Source organism: Diadema setosum, chromosome 14, assembly GCF_964275005.1.
Source record: "Diadema setosum chromosome 14, eeDiaSeto1, whole genome shotgun sequence".
In the NCBI taxonomy this organism is placed as follows: Eukaryota; Metazoa; Echinodermata; class Echinoidea; order Diadematoida; family Diadematidae; genus Diadema; species Diadema setosum.
The window spans coordinates 34,341,692-34,364,950 of record NC_092698.1 but is presented as its reverse complement, the minus strand read 5'-3'; the positions used below and the strand labels follow the sequence as shown (position 1 = coordinate 34,364,950).

The 23,259-nt window shown below is 37.4% G+C and overlaps 1 protein-coding gene across 1 annotated transcript; it reads right to left on the bottom strand.

Moving 5' to 3' along the window:
* Positions 1–1,833: 1,833 nt before the first annotated feature.
* Positions 1,834–22,857, bottom strand: LOC140237561 (atrial natriuretic peptide receptor 1-like). Its single transcript, XM_072317496.1, has 21 exons — positions 22,720–22,857; positions 19,313–19,468; positions 18,679–18,814; positions 17,828–17,922; positions 16,932–17,070; positions 16,287–16,368; positions 15,517–15,652; positions 14,564–14,608; positions 13,668–13,745; positions 12,805–12,909; positions 11,678–11,749; positions 10,967–11,126; positions 10,134–10,283; positions 9,100–9,271; positions 8,161–8,313; positions 6,018–6,141; positions 4,802–4,870; positions 3,993–4,167; positions 3,399–3,497; positions 2,720–2,811; positions 1,834–1,915 (listed from the first exon to the last, which is right to left on the bottom strand). Exons 1-21 carry the CDS (start codon positions 22,822–22,824, stop codon positions 1,850–1,852), a joined length of 2,409 nt encoding a protein of 802 aa, XP_072173597.1. The 5' UTR covers positions 22,825–22,857; the 3' UTR covers positions 1,834–1,849.
* Positions 22,858–23,259: the final 402 nt, after the last annotated feature.

Below are 23,259 nucleotides of genomic sequence, written 5' to 3'. Positions count from 1 at the left end.
AACGACATGTACCATCCATAACAATATCACGCCTATACATTGCCACCGATCTGTCGATTAAAGTTTCCAGCGCTGACATGACTGAAATATTTCCTGTGACTCACCGCACTACAGTGCGTACATACATGTGTGTATTCATTTATCTCATGACATCTGGACATCATGGGAAATCGGTCACAGATAAAACAATTTACCTAAAATGATATCTAATGACATATAAGGTTATTCAATTTGCAAATAATATTATTTTTTCATTGTGTTTGATATCAATGAAACATTCAGGTTTTTTTTTTCTCTCTCTCTCTCTTTGACATATCTGACTTCATTCGCTCTATAAATACCGGAGTCGTGAATTACTTTTACTTTTAACCTGCTCTATTGCTCTAAGCTTAACAAATTTCATGACCCTTGGAGTAATGTGAACCACTTCTTCTTTCTTACCTACCTTATTTCATTTCTATTACCAAATCGTAATCTGCATTTTTATTCTAAGATTAATCAATCTATCCTTCATCCTTGTGATAAATACTAGTAATCTGTCCCTCTTTTGTCAAATTACCTCAATTTTACGTATTTTATAATGACCTCATCTTCCACTCTTCCTCTTAACCAACATCCTGTAAAATAACTCTCACTCTGGCCCGTCGCTCTTGTTTTATCCTGTGCCCTAATCCACTGCTACTGTCTCATGAAGTTTATGAGAGTATACAACAGCCATGACAGCGGCGGATAAGTAAATATCGACATTCAATTTCAATCTTAGAATATCGTGAATCGCTACTTATCTTCAGAATCTAATCCTTCGCACCTTCTCGGGACCAATTCATCAGCCCTGCCGTAACCTAATTCGTAACTTCGTGTACTAATCTGATCTTAATACAATATACACACATTATATTTTTGTGCCTATATATAAACTTGATCAATTTTTACTGTACTTAAATCATCTGCCAACAACAGAGACTGTTATCATACATAGTACTGTAACACAGCAAACCAAAGAAATGTTTGAAAACAATTCCATTATTTTCTCTTTCCATGGTAATTAATGTGAACTTGTTCAATCATAAAGAATACCATTTTCATCATCGTTTTACAATCAAACGTATTAGTTGATACCATTTAGAAACACGGAAACAACAACACTGGCATAGTTGATATGACTGCACGAGTCATATTGTTGATGAACTTGCATTACATGTGGCCCTAAAGATGTTTTGTATGCCACACGCGTGATTTGCGCCATCAACGCATAAACTATTAAACACATAGTACACTAGCATCAGGATGCTTGACACTGACAGAATTGAATCATATACCATGATGATCGTCATCATTGTTTGTTGTTTGGTTGATGAGTCATGCATATAGCGTGTGCCAACTGTCATAAGTGATCGTACCATGCAACAGCATTATCCTTGACAATAAACGGGGGTTGCCGAACACCCAATGATATGGTTTTCGATCTGTATCAGGCTCACATAGGAGAATAAGAACATCATGGAATCTTTGTGTTTTCTGTCTCTCTGGTTTGATTATGTTGTGCGTATATGGTAGCACAGGTAGATGCTGGTTTTGAAACGCCAATAAACCCTGATTTCAAGCTACGCAACTTAGATAAGTGTATACACCGCACACAGAAGGAGTGCACTGTATAGAGCTGTCCAGATAACCATGCGACAGTCTTGGTGACGACTCTGAAATACTAACGAGCTAGGATTTCAGAAAAATTCCTTGATTATGAAAGGGTATGTAATGTAGAGACCATATGAGTAGCCATGGCAACAGTCAGGTATCATTTTTTTTTTTCTCTGTGGATGTGTTCGTCTTGGGGTCCGATGATCGTTCGCTATCGATACCAACACTTCTCTGCTTTCTGACCAAGGAGCCAATATGTCGTCTGCATGCCCTTACCCTGTATACGAGATCGATAAAGATGATCAAGAAGGTCATTAATTTTCATTATCAGATTTCAAATCCACGTCACTGTTCCTACAGACAACGAATTTCTTCTCGAACTTGTGGGTGTGTATTATATGTTGTGTTCATGTCGATCAGGCACGAACAAAGCAAGGGAAATAGATGTCGGAAAAACAATGTTTGCGTAAAATATATTTTGATACTTTATAAAAACGAGGTACTGTGATGATGAATTGCCTTCAACTATTCTTGAGTTTTCATCATGTGAGATTCTAAACGTGTAAATATTATACAAAGAGTTGTCAGGCAGCCTAGTTTTTCAGACAAAGCATTGACATCTCATCGAATGAAGTCAGCGAATCATAATTAGTCTCTATTTTTGTATCAGTCCAAAAATGAGAAAAAAAGAAATACCTAAAACTCTATCAGAGATTTTGTTTTAAAACTCGAAGATATCAATTTGACGTCGAATGCCGTCCATAGTGTATATAGTAGAAATTCTAAAAGGTTTTCGAATTTTTTAAGTGACATTATCTTTGAAATGTGTCAGAGGAAGATGTCTCTGCATATCCCATCAGTTTCACCCACAAAAAAAAATGTACAATTTGACAAATTCTTTTCGTGTGTTGATATATTCTGAAATCATGTAATGCAATATTAGCTCTTTTCCTGCACTCCTGCACTCCTGCATTAAAGTTAATATTGACGAAACGTCTTGCTAGAAAATATTATTGATTACATTGATTAGCATACATTGAAGCCTAGTCTGTAAACATGGGGTATATGGTAGTTCATTTACCTTCATCTCAATTTGCCCGCGAAGGGATAACTCAAAGCGACCGAAGTTGTCCAAAATGGACTTGCACGCTACACTGACGTGAATCTTCAGCGCTATAATGAAACAAAAATGAAAAGAGAAACGAGCGGAAGGAAATGAATTGGATTTCATGAGTAAGACACCGGGGTAAAAGATTTATTTTGTTATTCTTTCCCACATGTTTACACTGCCAACAGTCCTGCTCTAGTAGACACGCAAATACGGAACAATTATTGTTCCGTGAAAGAGTAATATCAACCCGTGAAAGAGTAATATCAACCCTCAGCTGCTATTATAGCAGCTGAGGGTTGATATTACTCTTTCACGGGTCTGGTCTGAAGTGTTTGTTTACATGTTAGAAATAACTCAGTTAAAGGCAGAAGGCACAGATATCGTGAATTAAAAATGAGGAAAAAAAAGAGGGAATACGGCATCTCTTGGATCGACGGAGAGATCCTTCTCACTGCATAGTTTTTATTATCAGAACTCAAAAATATTACAGCTTTGTGGTGTGGGGGAATGACAGCCTTGTCAAAGTATACCTTGAGCTTGAATTAACGCAGACATCAGCCTGAGATTTGTTGTTTAATCGACCCAATCAAGGATTATCCACCATATTAACCCGTCGCACTGACTACTTATAGGCCATTGGCATGATTACCTTCACCGGTCGACTCCATTCGAGACGCGGTGTTGACGGTGTCACCAAACAGACAGTAGCGGGGCATCTTCAGTCCGATAACTCCTGCGACACATGGACCTAGCACACAGAAGAAAAAACCTTTACATCTGTCATTCATAGAAAAGAACGAAGACATAATGTGCATCCCGACAGAGTATCAAAATATCTAACGGATAACTAGATTTTTAGGTATTATACCTAGATATCGGATAACTTGAAACAAGATTCCTAGTACTGATCATGTGTTACTACAATGTATATGTTACAAGAAATATACTATTACTTTGACGCTTTGTGGTATCAATGTATATTGTTTGGAAATGAAAATAAAAGAGAAATTGAATTGATATTAAATTGAATCAATTACTTGAACGATATTCAAGTAATCAATTCAAATAGTATAGGTATATATAGTATTATATCATGATACTCCATCACACACTTGTTCATTCATTTAGTTGCATACTTTATGTAGACTTGATTATCTATTTGACAACTTTTTCATTTATCAATAATCATTTTATTTTTTGGAATAACAAAACTAACTGCTGTAAAATATTGAGCGGAACATACCTGAGTGAATTCCTGCTCGCAGTTTGAGTTTCTCGTCGGGCCGGTGACGAATCTTGAAGGACTTGACCGCCGCCAAGAGGGCCAGTGCCATTTCCGCGATTTCCCGGGCGTGAGCTGTCCCGTTCCTGATGGGCAGTCCCGAAACCACCATGTATGCATCTCCAATCGTTTCCACCTAAAATATGATACAATGTATTAGAAGTTTTTTTTTCTTCTTTTAGATTGATAAATGTATAAGCAGAAATACGCACAAATGAAAGATGACTGAATATCTTGCTTCAATTTGGCAAGATGAACACAGAACTGGCAACTTGCTCTTCCATTCTTCTGTAACCACTAATCAAAGCTATTATTTAGAGGGCCAACCACTGCTACCTCGCACGATCATTTCTCTTCCTCCTGGAAAACTCCATCTACTGATACTGCGATACTGACGTTGATTTTGGTTGTGATGTTGCACTGAGATGTTGCCACCACTGTCTGCCAAGTGTTAACGAACAATGATACAATGATTCCTGTTGTCATTATTATTATTATTATTATCATTATTATTATTATCATTATTATTATTATTATTATTATTATTATTATTATCATCATCATCATTATCATCATCACCATTGTCGTCATCATCATTATCATCATCATAATCATTATCATTGCTATCAACAAGTGGATGGCATCATAAAGACGCGGGAAATGCACCATGGAAATCGAGAGATGAAGCTTTGCGATGAAGCAGAGCCCACGCCCTTAGCCCACGCCCTTTAGAGTATCCCCGCCTCTGGTGGTTTCCTGCACAGACAAACCTTGTAAACGTCAAAGTTTGAGATGATCCCATCAAAGCACGTGTACAGATCGTTCAGCAGCGCCACAACCTGGATTTAACATGGTGCAAAGTGGTAGAAGGTCATGATGATACAAACTGCCATTATCCGCTTAACAGGATATACATAAAAGGAAATTTTACGAGTGGGCCTAATTCTCCAATAAATATCACAGTAGTCAGATGGTGTCAGATCGAAGTCGTTTCAATGATTCAGAGTGGAGCAATGAAAGAGAGAGAGGGAACAATGATTATGCTGTTATAGCGTTTGATCTATGTAGATTCATTATGATTATGCAGAAGATACATGTAATCTTAAAAGAAATCAAGCGTGCACCGAAATGTTCCTGCTAGCGCAACTTTTGCAACCACAGAATCACAGAGCAATTCTATAAAACGACGCAGGCGGAGAAAATAATTTCTTTCGTCTCTCACGTCGAATGAAATGATGCATGATTGATCAGTAAGTGTTCATAGGAATGATGCAGGAAACCCGAAGAACAGTGCGTTGTTGCTGATAATGCATTGCAAGTACCGAGAGGTACATTATACTCTGTACATTTACTCTGTACTCTGTACATGTACAGCATTGTCCTCTATACGGACTAAACAGAAATAAAATAGGGGAAAAAGTTTGATGACGACGACACGCTATGTCATAATGGTGATAAATTGCCTGACACACTTTTTTTCTTGGGGGGGGGGGGGGGTCAAAATAAACAATTCATATCCTCTGCTTGACGAACCGTGGGCAATGACGACTTCTCTCCCCGTGAGCATGGTTACGTCGAACTCCTCTAAAGGGACTAGATTGTTCTAGTTGCAAATTTTAGGTAATATCAGCGAAATGAACAGTATCGGCACCATGCCAGCCAACAAACATTCTAGTTCATTCACTTATGTAGTCCATGACATGTATCGCCTACAGAAAATGAACAAGACAACGAAGATGGCGAAGAGAAATGAAAAGACATATAGAAAGCAAATAACACAAAGAGTTGGAGAATGAAGAAGAAAAAAAAAGCAGAAGAACGAGGAGAAGAAGAAAAGAATAAGTGTGAATAACAATCAGGAGAAGGAAAGCAGGAAGAAGAAGAAGAATAAACGCAGGAGGACAAGAGAATGGTGTTAATAAGGAAGAAGAAGAAAGAAAAGAAGGAGATGGACTGATGATGAGGATAATGATGACGAGGACGAACCTCCATAGGGGTGCTCTGTGCCGACAGCGAGGTGAAGCCAACGATGTCGCTGAAGAAGATGGTGGTACTTTCGTACGACTCCGGATCCACCGACAACCCTTGCTTTAGTTGCTCAGCGACAGACCTGTCAACCAATAGAGATACTACAGTTAGATACAAACTCATCATTGAAAAACGGAGAGAATTACTGACAGAGATTTCGAAACAAACACAATGGACTCTTATAATTTTTTGTTAACATCTTTAGCATAATCCGCTTTTATTTCAATGATTATACTATTTTGGTGAAGATGGAAAAAAAAACACATTAAGATGTTCCCTATCTTAGACATGACGCGTTTTACTTATCACTTCCAGGAAAATGCCTCCGACTTATCGCAAAATCCTAACTTAATATGCATAAGGTCCCACTAGCGTCATGCAAAGTCAAGGTTTGATTCACCTTTACACACACATACACACACACACACACACATACATACACATACACACACAAAAATCGTTCAATTGTCACTATGTTAGTTAGTATAAATCTTAATCATTGTTTTATAGTAACATGAAATGGCGTCATTTGCACTTGATTTTCATCACGTCATGTATCGTACATTCGTGCTAGTAGCTATCAGAATACAATTGTGGTCTTCTTCAGGTGGATTGGTAGTTCCATACCAGGTACTTAAACGTGAAGTAGCCAATTCAAGAAGATGTATAGATGTATACTTAATTAATCAGCTTATCAGACAGGTCGTAATCCTTAACAACACGTATAAGGGTGGGGTAGGAACTTTATATAATTTGCAATCGGCAAAGCAATTTAACCCGAGTCCTCGACATTTAAATGATCGTCAGTTACTCTGGGAATGAACCTTGAACAATCCATGCTCTGGTCACAAGCAAACTTCTCTGACTGCTACCCGAATCATGTGAGAAAGGAAACCGCAAACCCTAGCACCACAAAACCACCCAAGTCGATATTGCGGACGACAATATTTTCCCCCTTTGAGCACAATATTCCTGTGAGAGCACAGTGTCAGTGTAAGCATGGTAAGCAAAGAAACGTTCAATGCCATTGTGTCCCTCCAGTCTCTCAGAGCGCGACAATCGCTTTGCTTTCAAGCTGCCGACGAACCTCCACCGGAACAAACAGCCATTATAACATGTTACTTCGTTTCAATTGTGGTACATTTTTCCCGCTCCCTTCAGACTTTGTCAGAATATGATGGCGGAGAATTTATCAGGTTGTATGAAGTCTTCTTTCAAAAAGCGCAAGCACCATAAAGTTTACTGGAAGTAGAAATGTTTGGACAGACTTTCATGGGATGAAACATCAAACACAGACGTGTCATTGTGTACGATTACTTATATAGATACCCAAGATGATACTTTTCATTCGTTGCGGAGTGGTAGATCAAGTGGTAGCATGCAAAGACTGCACATGTGGATGAACTAAGGCAACTTAACTTACCATCTATGCTCCTGTCACTAACTCTTAAAGTTGAATAATAATCAATACTATTATTATTTGAACAATGTTTAAGGAGGAGAAGGAAGAGGGAAAGATGGGGAAAAAGAAGAAGAAAAGGAAGAAGGGACCAGATCTGCTATGAGAAAAATGAATGGATGAAGAAGTGGTATTCAAGGAATCATTCTGAATATCTTCATTTAAAAGAGTCTAATTGGGCGTACTATACCGTATCGTCGGGGAAAATACGTACCAACAATCCTGCAACACATTTTAAAGTTGTGTATATTTCTTGTGAGTGCGATTGTGAAAAAAAAAAACAAAAAACTTTCAAGTACCAATCCTGAGGTTCTCCTGTCACCATGAAGACTTGAAAGCCGTCATAAAAAAAAAAGAAAGATTTTTTCGTTGGGAACCATAATTGCGTAAGTTGCTCGTAGTGCACGTACCCTATACTGTACCTGTCGTGAGGGAAATCTCTGACCACTGATGAACCATTGTATTTTCAACAAAGACAGTTGCTTCCTTTCAAAAGATGCTGAATTAAGACTCTTAAGACTATTACCAGGGCTTAGAGTGAAATGCCACTCCCATGTAGGAAGAACAAGTGTTAACTGTCATTTTTACATCCTACTCCAATTCTTCTGATGAAGGAAGGATGTAAATGTGACGTAATCGCACCTTGGTAGCACCTCGTAGAGGAGCGTCTCCGACCGCTTCTTCTCCTCGAGGAACGCGGCGGTCCGCTCCTCCACCAGCGCCTCTAGGTTGGTGGCATACTGCTCCATGCGGTCCAACAGGTTGTCTAAAAAGTTGCCGCCGGAAGACGCACACCTAGACAATAAAAACAAACAAACAAACAACAACTCCAGAAAGAACAGGAACACAACATGAAAGCGAGGATCAAGAACACAAGATCATAAAGACAGTCACACACAGGTTACGGCGACTGACAATGCTTGTTATTCGTTTCGGAGACACTTCTGTCGCTTAAGTCCTTTTATGATACCACCACACACTTAGGTTTCTTTTTGTCTCGTTAATCCTTGTTAATCTTGAATTCATCTCATGTGAATTGTGGTGAATTATGAGCCGCGGTCACACTGACAAAACTTCGGGATCTTAAAGATCGCGATTTTAAACTTCTCGATCTTTTGCCAGTGTGATTACGGCTATTGAGTTTCGCTGAATGAAAATTCAACTGAACTATACAATAATGAATTTTCATTTCAAACGTTTCGAATGTGTAACATGATAATTCTGTGTATGTGTGTGTATGTGCGTGTGTGTGTGTGTGCGTGTGTGTGAAATCTTCGTATCATATAAGGCAAAGACCTACTATGCTTTACCTCTTTCGCGATTATCTTCAGTCTTTAAATTATTGACTTAATTCTTCAAAGAAAGTAATTCAATATTGTGCCTGTAACTTTGTGTGGCATGTTTGTGCGGGTGAAGTGTGTTAGAGTGTTTCTGTGTGTGTGTGCCTGTGTGTTTATGTGTGATGATATAAAGTAACACCAAATTGACTGTTGTTGTTTTACATTATTTGAAGTAAATGAATATTATTGATAAAAGTGTATATCATTGTAAAATTATGAACTTGTTGATACCAGTTCTTACTTGGATTTTTTAAAGGCAGTCATCAGTGAGTGAATGGTTGGTCTGTCTGCTGGGCTCTCCTCCCAGCACTTCGCCATCAGGCTCTTGTATTCCGGGCTCCGCACTGTCTCCGGCAGGATCGGACGAAAAGGCTGCTGCTGAGATGACTGGGCCCTCAAGCGCTTCAAGATGTCTGAATCACGCCAAAAGTACAGAATTGTACATCTTAATCTTTTAATATATCGACAAGCAGCAATAACAGATGCATCATAAATACTGTAACTGCTAATACAGCACTGCTTCTATTACTACTACTACTACTACTACTACTACTACTGCTGCTGCTACTACTACTACTACTACTATTACTATACTACTACTACTACTGCTACTGCTACCACTACTACTACTACTACTACTACTACTACTACTACTACTACTACTACTATCGCTTCTAGGTGCAATAGATAGTAGGCACAGTGAATTTTTGTTACCATTACAGCATAACCTGTCTTAGGTCGTTGTTGTTGCACAAACAGTGGTAACAATGATGATAGATGAATCTGTCGTAAAGCGGTCGCAGTGCGGGGAGGTCGTGATGGACTGTCTAGCCATAGTACAATGTTCTGAGTTGCAATTAGTGCATGTCTGCTTTACCACCACCCCAAAATATATATATAATGATACGGTATATTAAATATTACATGTATATAATTACATCTTGTCAAACAATTGTCAAAGGTCGACAAATTACCTCTGTCTTGTTTTCTTGCCCCAAAAAGTAACAATTAGATATCCAGTTCAGCATATCCTTATTGCATATTTTCCTGTTCCATTGTGGTGACGCGGGGTCCGTATCATGAAGTCATAACGTGAAAGTCTTTTTATAAATCTCAGAATGGCCAAAGTCGCTCATAATCTTACTGTAGCTATATATGAGAGACTTTCAAAGACATGTAAAATCCATTTCATGAAGTCTCTCATAAGTGTGTCTTATGAGCGAAAAGTCTCTCATGAGACTTTCATCTAACGGACCCCTGGATAGCCATACTTACCTTCCGTGTCCATGTATTTGCGTTCCTCTTCGAACGGGCCTGACCGTGTAGCAAGCTCCAACATAATGATTCCCAGACTGTAAACGTCGCCCTCTTTCGACGGTGGCTCATTAGGATAGCGGAGATGCTCCGGAGCTTGCCACAAAAGCCCTGCGAGATGACACAGACGGAATAGAGAAAGAGAGAGACAAAAATGACTTGAAATTGTAAAAGAGAAAGACAAGACAGAGAGAGAGCGGGGAAGGGGGTAAAAGTGCGGATAAGAAAGAATATGGAAAGTGTGAAGAGTGAGAAAGTTTTGCTGCTTGTAATACGGTATAACACATGTTTGTTTGGGGGTTTTTTCATCACAAAATGTTTAAAAATTACTATCTTTAGTTTACTTTGGTTGACAGCACATTCGGTTTTGTTTGTTTGTTTGGGTTTTTTTTTTAAACGTAATCATGAAAATGGTATTGCAGTCTCGTTTTAGTGAGGAGAAGATTTCCTTGATTAGGAATGATACATGTTTTTAAGTGTTTGTGGATAAGTATTGGATTTCGTTCACCCTCTCTCCTGTCGCATTGATATTGAAAACGATGATAGTGCATGTAATTATAACAATAATGACATTGATAGTAGCAGGGATAGTGGTAATATTTTATTATGATACCAACTCTCATAGTGACGATGCTGATAGTGATAGTTATAGTGATAATGATACTAGGACAAATTATAATTATAATCACGGTAATAAAAGCAGAAATGAAATAATGGCATATTATGTTGAATCTGACGTATCTTTCATTGAGAAATAGGAAAATGAATTGAACTGAAAAGGAATGAAAGGAAACGGTGTTTACTGTAGTTGTTGTCGTTCATCCGGGGTGTGTCTCGCAGGGACGGGATGCCGAAATCCGTTACCTTCAGCACGAATCGGCCGTCGACCACGCAGTTTGACGAGGTCAGTCTACCGTGGACGCCTATCACACTATCGTGGAGATATTTGATGCCCTGCAGGTGGGACGAAAGGTCGACAACAGTTACAGACATGACTCCTATCAAAGAGGTTGACGGATGGCGTGGTAGGGGTTGAGTTAGGAGTGGAGTTACCAGACGACCCAAATCGTCCTTTCCGCTTGTTGCTGTTGTTGTGGTTGAGTTTTTTTTTTTTTTTAATCAAAAACTACATCAATAACGTCATATACATCATGTTTCCTATTACCTCTCTACATTTGGACCTATAAGTTGTAATTTTAATAAAAAGATGTGTTTCACCTTAAACTTAGTAATACACGAGACGGATAAAGGAGAAATCACTAAACTTCAGTGCAAACCTAGGACAGATTGATGTAAAACTCACTACACTAGTCAAGAAGCAAAATTAGCGTTTGATTGGACTATTGAATGAGGGAATGATCCATCCAATGAACTGATATGTAAACATTAAATGAGCAAAGGAACCATATGAAACTAACTATTATTGCATGGAAAACAAAAGATTAACTTCCAGTTTTATCCTTCCAAATGGAAAAAGAAAAGACTTAGCATGATGTAACACTTACTCGGATAGCGTCCATGAGAAGGGAATGTCTAAACATCCAGTCAAGCTTTAAGTGGTCATTCTCCAGAATATCCTTTCAACGGGGAAAAATGACAGCATGTAACTTATTAGAAATGACTTCACGTGGCACATTTGAATTTAATTTATGACAGAAATTATCCTTATTTACATGTAAGTAACCCTAATATGCCAAAAAACTCTGTTAAACGTAATAGTGGATAATGCAACAGACACTAGTGGTTACATATCTCGTTTATTTACAGAGTATTGACTATGGATCATTCAACAAAAGTACTGGATATGCTTAGAACTTAAGTCGAACAAAAACTACCGTCGTGGTTTAAGTGTGCATGAGAACAGTGAAAACAAATTTGGTAACGTCTTTTGTCACCCCTGGAAAAGTGACAAGTAATGATTAATTGTGACCATTACTGAATTTCTCATTACACAAAATGTGGTGTGACCTACTCTTCAGGAATTGTATTGTCACATTAATCATTTTGTCTGCAGATGAATGTACACGGATTATCAGTATCAAAATAAAAATAAGATGCATCTCCGAAAAGACACGCTGACCGTAATCAACCATTTATCGGAGACCCAGTTTCTTTTCAGCATAAGAAGAATGAATTTAACATCGGCTATAAACATATAAATTAATGAATCAATTTTTGTTTATAAAACATATTACAAGGACTTTCTTCTACAAGAATATCTATTATAAAAATAAACTATATCTCTTTATTGTTTATATAATGTGCGCAGCAACATTACAGGCAAACATTATGAGTGCACTTTATTGGTCGAACTCTAGATTGACATCTGTGGAGACTGCATGTTGTGATTTAATGCTGTCAAACTTTAGACCTGGGAATCTAATTTCCGCCTCAATCACATCTGGGACAATAAAAAGTCTTACGACTGCGCTTTCATCTATTTTCTCTATATTGCTTTGCCACCCAGAGGATTTACATTCACCTTCTGTTTTTCCTTCACGAAAAGAGCACTGTCGCAACGAAATATAATTATATAAATCGCTTCTCTGTTGCAAGGGATTCCCCAAACAAATAATAAGGCAGCAGTAGTGCGTACGCTGAAATGACATGAGATGAACGGAGCTTCTCTCACCTGTAAGCTGCCCCGCGGACAGTAATCCGTGAGGATAGCCTGGTTGGGTGGATCAAGGCACGCACCGACGAAACGAACAACGTTGCTGTGTTCCACATTCCTCATCTGTATTTTATTATGTTTTTGTTGTTGTTGTTGCATTTTTTAACCCCATCGAGGCAGCAAGCCGTGAGGTAAGCGTGAAAAAAAAAAGCAGAGGAAAGAGATAGAACATGTTCTTTGCAAAGATGAGGCTGACGATGTAGTTGTTTCAGGGACCCAGAGCACCGAGCAAAGTTAAAGTTAATATTCCAGCGAAGTTTCAAGGAATGATTTTGTATGCTGCCATCTGGAGAACGGTTTGATTATTGTTATTTTAACTCTCGACAGTGAAAATTTGAGTCAAAATTCAGGCATCTACAACTAGGGTGCCGGTCATCAGCTTTAGATAAAATTTGAGGATGGACACGGAAAAGATGGACACCATTATTATGGTAATTTAGAGAGACGGGGGACAGATGCATTCAAAACCTAAGACTACTATGACCAAGGCGTGTATGTGTATGCGCGTGTGTGTGTGCGTGTGTGCGTGCGTGCGTGCGTGCGTGCGTGTGTGTGTGTGTGTGTGTGTGTGTGTGTGTGAGTGTGTGTGTGTGTGACACATCTAAACGTGGAGTCACACCACACACACACAAACGGCACTGCCCAGACGGGCTGACCACTCAACATCTCGAACGTAACCCAGGCAACAGACATTAATGGCGGCATCGGATCGAATTGAATGCGTCTGAGTACCAATAAAGACAATTTATCATCGACTCCACTAGACATTATTTTCTCTCATTTCGAAGGAACGGATAATGCACAGATCATGAGCAACTCACATTTCTCAATTCCATGAGCACGCTGCGCGTAAGTTCAATCTTGCCTTTCACAATGCGCTTTACCATCACAAGTCGACCCTGTGTAAGAAAAGAGAGTACATCATGAAAACTATCATCGCAAACTTGCTTTTATTATCATCTCTATGAAGAAGAGCAATTAAAACAGTTATTAGCCAACCATGAACAAAGATGTTTCTTTACCTGACGTCAAGGGGCAGAAGGCATATTTTACATCTGCTCAAAATGCACCGAAATGCCATTGATATAACTACTATTCACTAATTTCGATACCTCTTATCGACATCATTGTTTTCTCTCTTCCTCTATACGGCGTATATGCATACACACATTGTACCTCGCTGGCGTAGATCCATGAGAATTAGGGTGAACAAGTGAAGGGACAACGGATTATAGGGAGTCAAAAATGTCGGACGTTTTATGTATAATTATTCTATATGTAATCATAGATATGCATGTGTGTGTATGTGTGTGTGTAAACAATGTAGTTGTGTGACATACTTAGCTGTACTCTCCCAACCTTAACGCTGTCCACTGATAATTAATGATGTAACATAATTTGTATTTAGCTAGGTACTAAATTCTGTTGGTGAAACAGTTGGTTACGTTATAGAAAAACACACTTTTAGAAGATTGCTTGTAACCCGAGCAGGGTATTAGTAATCAAACGTCCGGGAGATGGGACATTCAAGCACAAACATATAACCATACTTTAGTGAAATCGAAATCATTCTTGGATTTCGAAAGTCGAACAAAATGTTGATAAGATATCAAAGTTTATAATTTGGTAAGAAAGGGTAATTTTTATACATTTCATTTAAATCATAGTTTTCGTGGCTTTAGGCTAGGGATAACGTTGAATCAACACGTGATCATACCTTATATCTTGCCACCGATGCAAACAGCTGGCCAGCGTCCCGGCGCTCATGAATCGAGTTGAATATTCCCTGAAAGAAAATCGACGTAATTACGTCACATTTCAGACCACATCGTCAGCAGAATGAAAATTATTGGAGGTATGAAAGTGTGAGATTCTTTGCGGATCAGCCAACTGGACCTTATCCATACTTCAGTCTTTCAAGCAGTTCAAAAGACATCTCAAGAGTCACAACTTCTCTCTCACCTTTGTATCGTACAGTATGTAGTAATAAAACTTATAATGTATTATAGAAGAGAGATTGAACGCTTTTGACATGACGTCTGGAGTTACTGTAACCGGGAGGGCTAAAAGCATTTCTGTCTGCAGGGGCATTGTCTCTCTACTTTGTACAGCTTTACAGCTTTTTATAACCTTCTAAGCTTGTAGATAGTTAATTGTTTTCCATTGGTATTTATTTACTTTTTTGTCATCCTTGCTAAGTATACATTGTTTCTCTCATTCATTCATACATATGTTTTGTATTACACCTAATGACGTGTACCTCCTACAAATTGTAAAAACAATATACTTTATCAAATGAATACTTTGTATTCTTCATTCCCTGTTGTTGGATGGACATAGAATATAACTGAATTAGATTGAATGGAAATAGCGTGCAGATGGGAAATTATTATACTCATCAACTGAATTTCTGCTCAAGTCCTGTGTTTTTCTTTTCTCTGCTAAAAAAAAAAATGACAGAGGATTATGAACAACATATATATTTTATTATCATTATTCGACATGATACACATTTTGGGTTAAATTATGCGAATGTATGCCCATGTGTAAGCTGATACAGCCTTCACAAGAGAAAATTGATACTTATATTCCCTTTTGTGTTAAGGTACATTACTTGTGAGATTGTGCATAAAGGCATTATATAGATGACACACAGGAATGCAACCCTACCCCGGTGAGACCAGAAGCAGTGAGTCGTGAGCCAGACGTTGCCGTGACAACGGATTTGCCGACATCTTCAAAAATCAGGTCCTCCCACTTGACTCGCCAGGACATTCTCATCAACTCAGCATCTAGACGCAGCTTCCTTCGAGTGAGAGGTTGGACGGTTGGACGAGAGGAGGATAGGAGTCCGGGAGTGGCAAGACATGAGCATATCATATAATCACAACTCCCTTGAAGCAGGAACGCCCACATTTAATGTAGATAGTTACCGATCAAGAAGAATTATGATGACACGTTATCCTCAATCCTCAAGTTATGTTTTGCCAAATATGAAATTCCATACTCGAAGCTACTAAAGAGGAGCGAAAATAGCATCTCATGTCAGCATCATTATGTTATTATTATCATCATTATGTTTTGTATTGTTGCTAATGAAATAAACAGAAATGAAATCACAGTGCACATATATATTCTAAATTTCATTCTCTCCGATTGCATTCAGAGCAGGAAATATCGAAGAAGTACAAGTCAACAAATTATTTTTTTTTCTTAAGGAATAATAAAGGTAGAATCGCCCCATTATTAAAGTGATGTGATATGCATATAATCATGCCTAAAATATGTTGGTATTGTTTCCAAGGGGGCGGGTGATGAAATATTTAACCAAAGAATCAATAACACGGAAGCATATTCATAATACAAACGCATAATATATACATAATAATAAGAATCGCATGTCACTTGATGAGCATAGAGTGGCATTGTTCTCATCTCACTTGTAAACTATGACCAGTACACACAATGCCGCCACGATGACCACGGCCGCTGTTATTCCGATAATCCCAAGCACGGGTAGGCCTGTATATATTACAAGCACAAAATGATGGCGATAATAACAGTAGTATAGGTGGTGGTAGTAGTAATATCAGTAGCAGTGATGTTGAAAATGATATTTTGCTACCATACTTTGCACTGTTACTCTTAGTATTAATTTCTGGTTATCAACTTCCGATCATAGTTCCTAGCGGACCTTTCTTAAGGGATTAATGTAAGGTAGTTAGGTACAAGGTACATTGCAACAGTTATGATGAAATCCTTTTGTTACTACTTGTATTCTATCATCATCACAGCGATCAATATATGACCCTAATCATTCTTTAAAATATCATCATATAATAGTAGTAATAATACTAATGATGATGATGATGATGATAATAATAATAAGAAGAAGAACGACAATAATAATTATAATAATAATAAATAATAATTATAATAAAAATAATAATAATAACAATAATAGTAAAAATAATAATAATAATATTAATAATAATAATTATCATTATTATTATTATTATTATTATTATTATTATACATAATTTACAGAGTTTATTCCCATGATATGGGGATAGCGAGAAGGGCACACATACCCGGTTGACAGAGCTCGTTGTCGTAGCCACACGGAGGGGTGTCTTTAGGTGGCCCCGTGGCTCCTCCGGGCCATTTCGGCTCCACGTCCGTGGTCTCAAATACACCTGTCGCTCCGTAGTAATTAGCAATGACCTGATGTACAAGTGTTTAAATATGAAAAGTAAGATCGTAATCACCTGATATAGATCTCTATAGGAAATGGACAGATCGTATAGAAGACAGAGACAAATATATGAAGAACGAAGCAATGTTCGAAGAAAAGGGTTCAGGTAAAATGTAAAAAACTCGTGGCAGTAGATGTCAGTGAAATAAGTCTCTGCAAGAAATTTATTTGAAACTAACATGACGGTGTGTCTTTTGATTTGGCTAGTGACAATTACTCATCCAGTGAAATCTAATAATGACCATTATAGTAAAGTGATTATTACAATCACATACAATTTACAGGCATATGTACAACACAAACATGCTACTCTGTGCGACATTCAATATACAAAATACGTTGAAAACATTGTTGAAAGCTCTCCGCTTGCCTTCATCGATGCATTTCTATTTCATCTATAGGTCTACGTCTATAATCAAGAGTAGGATACATTGCTGGGAGCATTCCATTCATTATGACAGTACATTATGGACACGACAATGCTCTGCAAACACAACTCGAAATGAACAAACACAGATAAACTAGAGGCACAATCAAATTTTCTTTCAATGTGATATGCCCAGCGTTCCATGAAAGTTTCTGAGTCATGTTTTCCCAACTCATGAATAGTAATGTCAACAGCTTAATAGACTGTTTCCGGGCTATAGGCATGTAGCTTACTCACTATTTTAATGAGATAACGAATCCTCAAAGAAACAAAATAAAGGCAGTCATAAAGGAACCAACCTGAAACGTCCCATTCTCAGTGTCCGTCATATCCCACAAGGAGTAATCAGCATCCCTATCCCCGTTACTATTGATCGTCACCTTGCCAGAAATTCCTGTAACATCGACAAACGCCGTTAGCTTTACTCTCGTCAAAACATGAATAGAGCAAATTATGTCAGCTGGAATCATTTACCTCTATTCATGGGTGCTACATAATATTCATTTATTTTATGGACACTACAAATTGTAGTTTCATTATCATCAATATGTTCAGATTCCAATTTGTTATGATTTCGTTTAATGTAGAACAGGCGCGGTCATTGCCGGTATAAAAAAAGAAATTTTGACAATTTTGGCAAGTGCGGGGAAAGGCTACGTCACCGGATGTCGCAATGCCCTGAATTTTTCTCTTTATATGTATATATATACAAAACTTTGAGCAAAAAAATGGGTTTTCATCGGGATTCGAACTCGAGACCTCCGGATTACTAGACCGATGCTCTACCGACTGAGCTATTGAAAGCCCTAGATCGGTGTTCGTCCCAAACCCTTAACTCTCTTTGCTCGTGTGGAAAACCCATTTTCTTTGCTCAAAGTTTTCACTATTTATTATTTGTTTCTGGTCAGTTTTCCCTTTCTTGTTTCAATATATATATATATATATATATATATATATATACACATATAACGACATAACAAAGGAAGAGAAAGAGAGAAAGTGAAAGATTCAAATTCAGTTAGGCATAAACTTGTTTCTGGAGTTTATGAGAGGTGTTTCTTTAACATGTCATATATATGATTGGTCTTGAGATATATAATCTTCATTTGTCATGGATAGTTCTCCGAGGAATTTCAATTAGAAACATTACCATCAAACGTGCGATTCCACATCTTCCTCGTAATCGCGTAGCCATCCTTGATGTCGCCGCCCTCGGCCAGGGTTTCGTTGACGGCCAGGGAGTAGAGAATGACAGCATCGTGGAACGCACTGGCAAAATAATTGTTCTGGCGCGACCCGGAAAAAAAAATTGCAGTGGTGAAAAAATGAAAAACCATGCAGAATTATATAATTTTAAGCATTCGACATTTTTAAATGATTGTAAACCTTTTTAAAGTTATTGAGAACGAAGTTGGCAAATGCCGCAGTGGTTCAGAACATAGTTCCTTTTAGTGACCTGTCAATGAGTGTAATGTCTCGACCCAGTGAAATTATTTATCTTTTAGGCATATTAAAATCTGTAGGCCTACACCCATGGTCCGATGTCTGTCATCCCCCTCTGCTTTCTGTTTTACCTATTCCTTTGAAGTAGTTCACACGGTGGTCATCGTAAAAGATCGATGATATCGGGACAAAGAGGTTGAAAATTAATTGAACTTTTGAATGAATAATCTCATTATTTTGTGTGATTACTCAAACGTCGTCTAACCGGACATCATCCTACTCGCAGTGCGAAGCAGCTATCCGTACTTATAATACTGAGCTCTCTGAGCCTACAGACTCACGTGGTCGGGAGTGGGTCTGGTCCAGTTGTAGTCCCGCAGTTCACGACGTTCAAGTTCTTTTTGGAACTCACGGTACTCAGGCGTGGTGGGTTCATAAAGTCTGATGGTAAGCAAGGCTTCGTAGGCTTTCTTTGCATCCTCGTCTCTGCCATCATTCTAAGTAACAAATACAAAATACACTGGATGGATTATGTGATTAAGATCATGCAGAACGCCACCTTTTTTTTTTTTTGCGGGGGGGGGGAGGTCGGCATGCGCATGTGCGTTCTACAAGGGTTGTTTGTGTATGTGTGTGTGTGTGTATGTGTGAAGTGCGTTCTTGAGTCTGTCTGTGTCTGCTTGTCTTTGTCTGTTCTAATGTTAGTGTGTGTTTGCAGTGATATACACAGAGCATGATGAGTGTAAACGTGGCCATGTAAGCGTTCATGAAGGTATTGATAAGAGTGTTAGTGTATGTGCTTGTGTATGTTTGTCTAATACTGATTGTAATGTACAAATCTAAGGACACAGCAACAAGCGTCATCTCTCTTACTAAAGTGAAACTATAGCACACATACGAAACGTAACAAACACAAAGATATTACGTAGATAACGGATTTGTAAAGTTCATTTATTCACTTGTACTTTCATTCATTTTTACTTAGTGTTCTGCTTAAAATGACATATACCAGGCGTCATGAACGAATTGTTATTCATAATTTCAAATACCAGTATCCAAGTCGTTTTTTTTTTTTTTTTGTTTTTTTGTTTTTTTTTTTGTTTTTTTTTTGATTGAGAAATGCAATGTCTTTATAAAGGCACCAGGCAGCATAATATATTTTGGCACAGAAAGATTTCGTAAAATGTAATTATATTAAACAAAATCATTTAACAAAAACAAACACATTTTGGATAATTCAACAACGATACAGTAAGTGCTTAAATGGTGTAGGATTATATTCTATTACGATAAAAGAATATCAAATCACAATCAATCAAAACAGCAGGACAGAATTGTATTCTCACATTTTATTTCGTTTTGGACACGGCATGTCTGTAGCTGTATAATTCAAAGTAGTCTTTAATTGTGCGGATTCTAACGTGCATGGGAACCGGGGCTTGCGTTTCAAAAATGAAAACCAAAGTTCACGGAATCATTTAGAGTTGTGACACTGATGAAGACAAATGAAGATTTAGGATGACTTTTGGGTTCATTTATCTCACTCAAATGCCGCCTTGTTTACCTCTGGCTTCTTCCTTTCGCGCGTTTGCAACCATGACAGCGAAATTATGATTCATTGTCTGGAGACATTCGACAGTCAAAACTGGAAGTAATACATGATTGATGAGCTCTTCGTCCATACGTACTCTTGATTGTACCACTTGAAACTGGGGCAGATCATTTCTGAAGCGCCACTGGAAATTGATACAAAATCAGTAGCAATCGACGAAGGCATATTTTGTTCGGTTCGTTATGTCCTTTTGTTAAACATACATGGTTTCAATCAAAGTTGCAACCCGGTTTTACTGTATACAGTTTGTTACTGAATTTCCTCTTTCATGTCAGTCCCGGAAGTTTGAAATATGTTTGAATGGTTTGGTTGCCATAGAAACATACTTGCCATTTTCATGTTAACAATCTGCCTCAGCGGTCGGTCCTACTTTTACTTGCAATGAATAGAAATAGATTTGGGCAGGAAAGGGTCGAATGAAAATGATACATGAAGAAGCATTTGGAGATGCTTTTGATTTAGGCAACAACTGAGCCAGCATAAATGTGGGAAAGAAAATGCTCTTTTGAGAATCTACTTGATGAAATGCACATTTTGAGTTGATGGAATAACATGTAAGTGGTCCGGCAATGCTGCACACATTATTTGCTTCTAAACGAATTATCATTATCATCATTATTATTGTATTATTATTATTATTATTATTATTATTATTATTATTATTGTCATTATTATTATTATTATTATTACCATCATCATCATCATTGTTTTATTAAGTTAGTTGCAGTATTAATTCTGATTTGTTTTTCATTCTTGATCACGTTGTTATAGAAATGTTTGTGACGGCATTCTGATTTACTTACATGTTTACTATTGCAATTTAAGATTTATTGAAATTGAATTCAAATACTAGTTATAAGTTTATGCATAATATCATATGATTATATGATATATGATATAATTGTACTATATAATCATGTACTTTATACAATCATAATATGAAGAGCTTGATGGCAAACGGATTAAGCGCCGTAGCTGAGTATTTTTAAGTAAAGCAAAATAAACACTTTTCATTGATACTTTCTTTGCTGTATAACAAGCAATGCTTTTGAAGTTATGATAAGAATGTTCCAGATTTTCTTCTTTCTTTGTTTTAAGCAGGTTTCATCGCAAATATGTCAACTTAACAAGAATGGAGTTAACTTGTTATGCAATCAAACTTTTCATATATATCTTTTGTAAAGTATTTAGAAATTTTCGTGTTACTCGCAATGAATAATTACGTAATTAATTTATAATTACTATTGTTATATTATCATTATGATTGCTTGTTTGAATAACAGCCACGTGTTGCTGTCATTCCCTTGGGGAGAACTAGCAAAGATTGAAATCTTTAACATTTTTAATTAACGGTACCTGGTGTAAATACGTCAGGTCCTCCAGTGTGGCTAATAGGCTTTTATACATGACTATCAACGTACGTGCTGAAACAAAAGAAAATCTTACACAGGTGCTTGTAGTTTAGCATTAATGCATTGATCAGAATGACAATAAGCATGGCTTTCTTCGCCTTAGAACAATAATGATTAGAACTATTTCTTTTTTAAGTCTATAAATCAAGCATTTTCCATTTTTACCTCATTCTGAACTTTTGAATGTAAGAACGAAAATCATGTACCGTTCAAACCCCTGCTTGTACAAAACTATCATTGATATGACATCGTAATTTTGTACTATTTAGGATTTGAAAAACAAAATGAAATGAATTGTGCTCAATTAGAGGAAACTCATCCAAGACGGAAAACTATTTTGATGATTTCAAAAACAAATACTATTATTCGTTTATTTTGTTTTAATCCAGACTTGGATTGTGGCGAATAAGATGCTGTTAAATTTTGAAAAGACAGGTCGTCATTTATATAGGAAGTAGCCTCCTCCAAGCGCAATCTAAGATTTACTTTGATCAACAAATGCCACGGATTTAACTTGTCATGGATTAAATGTCATGGATAGCGTGTAAGTTCTCAGCGATGTTAATCAAGCCTATTTTTTATTTCGTTTTGAATCAAATGTAATATCTAAATCGTCTTCAGGAAAATTAAATCATCTAATGACTCTTGGTATGTTTGTGTGTGTGTCTGTGTGTGTGTGTCTCTCTCTCTTCTTGAAGTGGTAAAGCTATTTATATACATTAACCTGTTTCCATGAATCGTCTCCAAAGACCAAGGTGTTGCTGAAAGGCTCGATGCTGATGAAGGCGTAGTCACCGTTGATGAGACCCATGTCGTAGGCTAGCAGCATGGTTTCCCGAACCACCTCACCCCTGGCTGCGATGATGATTACTGCATAATTGTAATAAGGCGAGGAAAGACAAGGTAGAAACAGATACAGGTAACTTCTTCAGTGGTCTGTGTCTTGAAAAAAAGAAGAAGATAAGATTAAAAAGAATCTAAGGAAGTCAAAACATAGACAGATAGTCAGGTGTAAAGTAAGTTTCTACAAGATATGAAATTGGACAAACTAACGAATTAACAATTGATCGTTTGACTAATTTTGTCACAATATGGTAAAGTACAATATCGTATTCATTTTCCACGACACAATTCAAAAAATGGATGGATTGCCCATATTCAGCTTTGTCACCATGACAAAGTTGGTCTTCCACGGGGTCCATACAAATAATATCAACATATAACAAACATTATAAACAAAACCAAAACATGCAGCACATCAATC

Coding starts and splice junctions, on each gene's coding strand:
- LOC140237561 (XM_072317496.1), bottom strand. CDS start 22,824: ATGCTGCTAGCCTACGACATGGGTCTCATCAACGGTGACTACGCCTTC. Junction 11,127..11,677: donor TTCTCATGGACGCTATCCGA/GTAAGTGTTACA, acceptor TCCCACCTGCAG/GGCATCAAATATCTCCACGA. Junction 4,871..6,017: donor CACAGAGCACCCCTATGGAG/GTTCGTCCTCGT, acceptor TGTTAAATCCAG/GTTGTGGCGCTGCTGAACGA.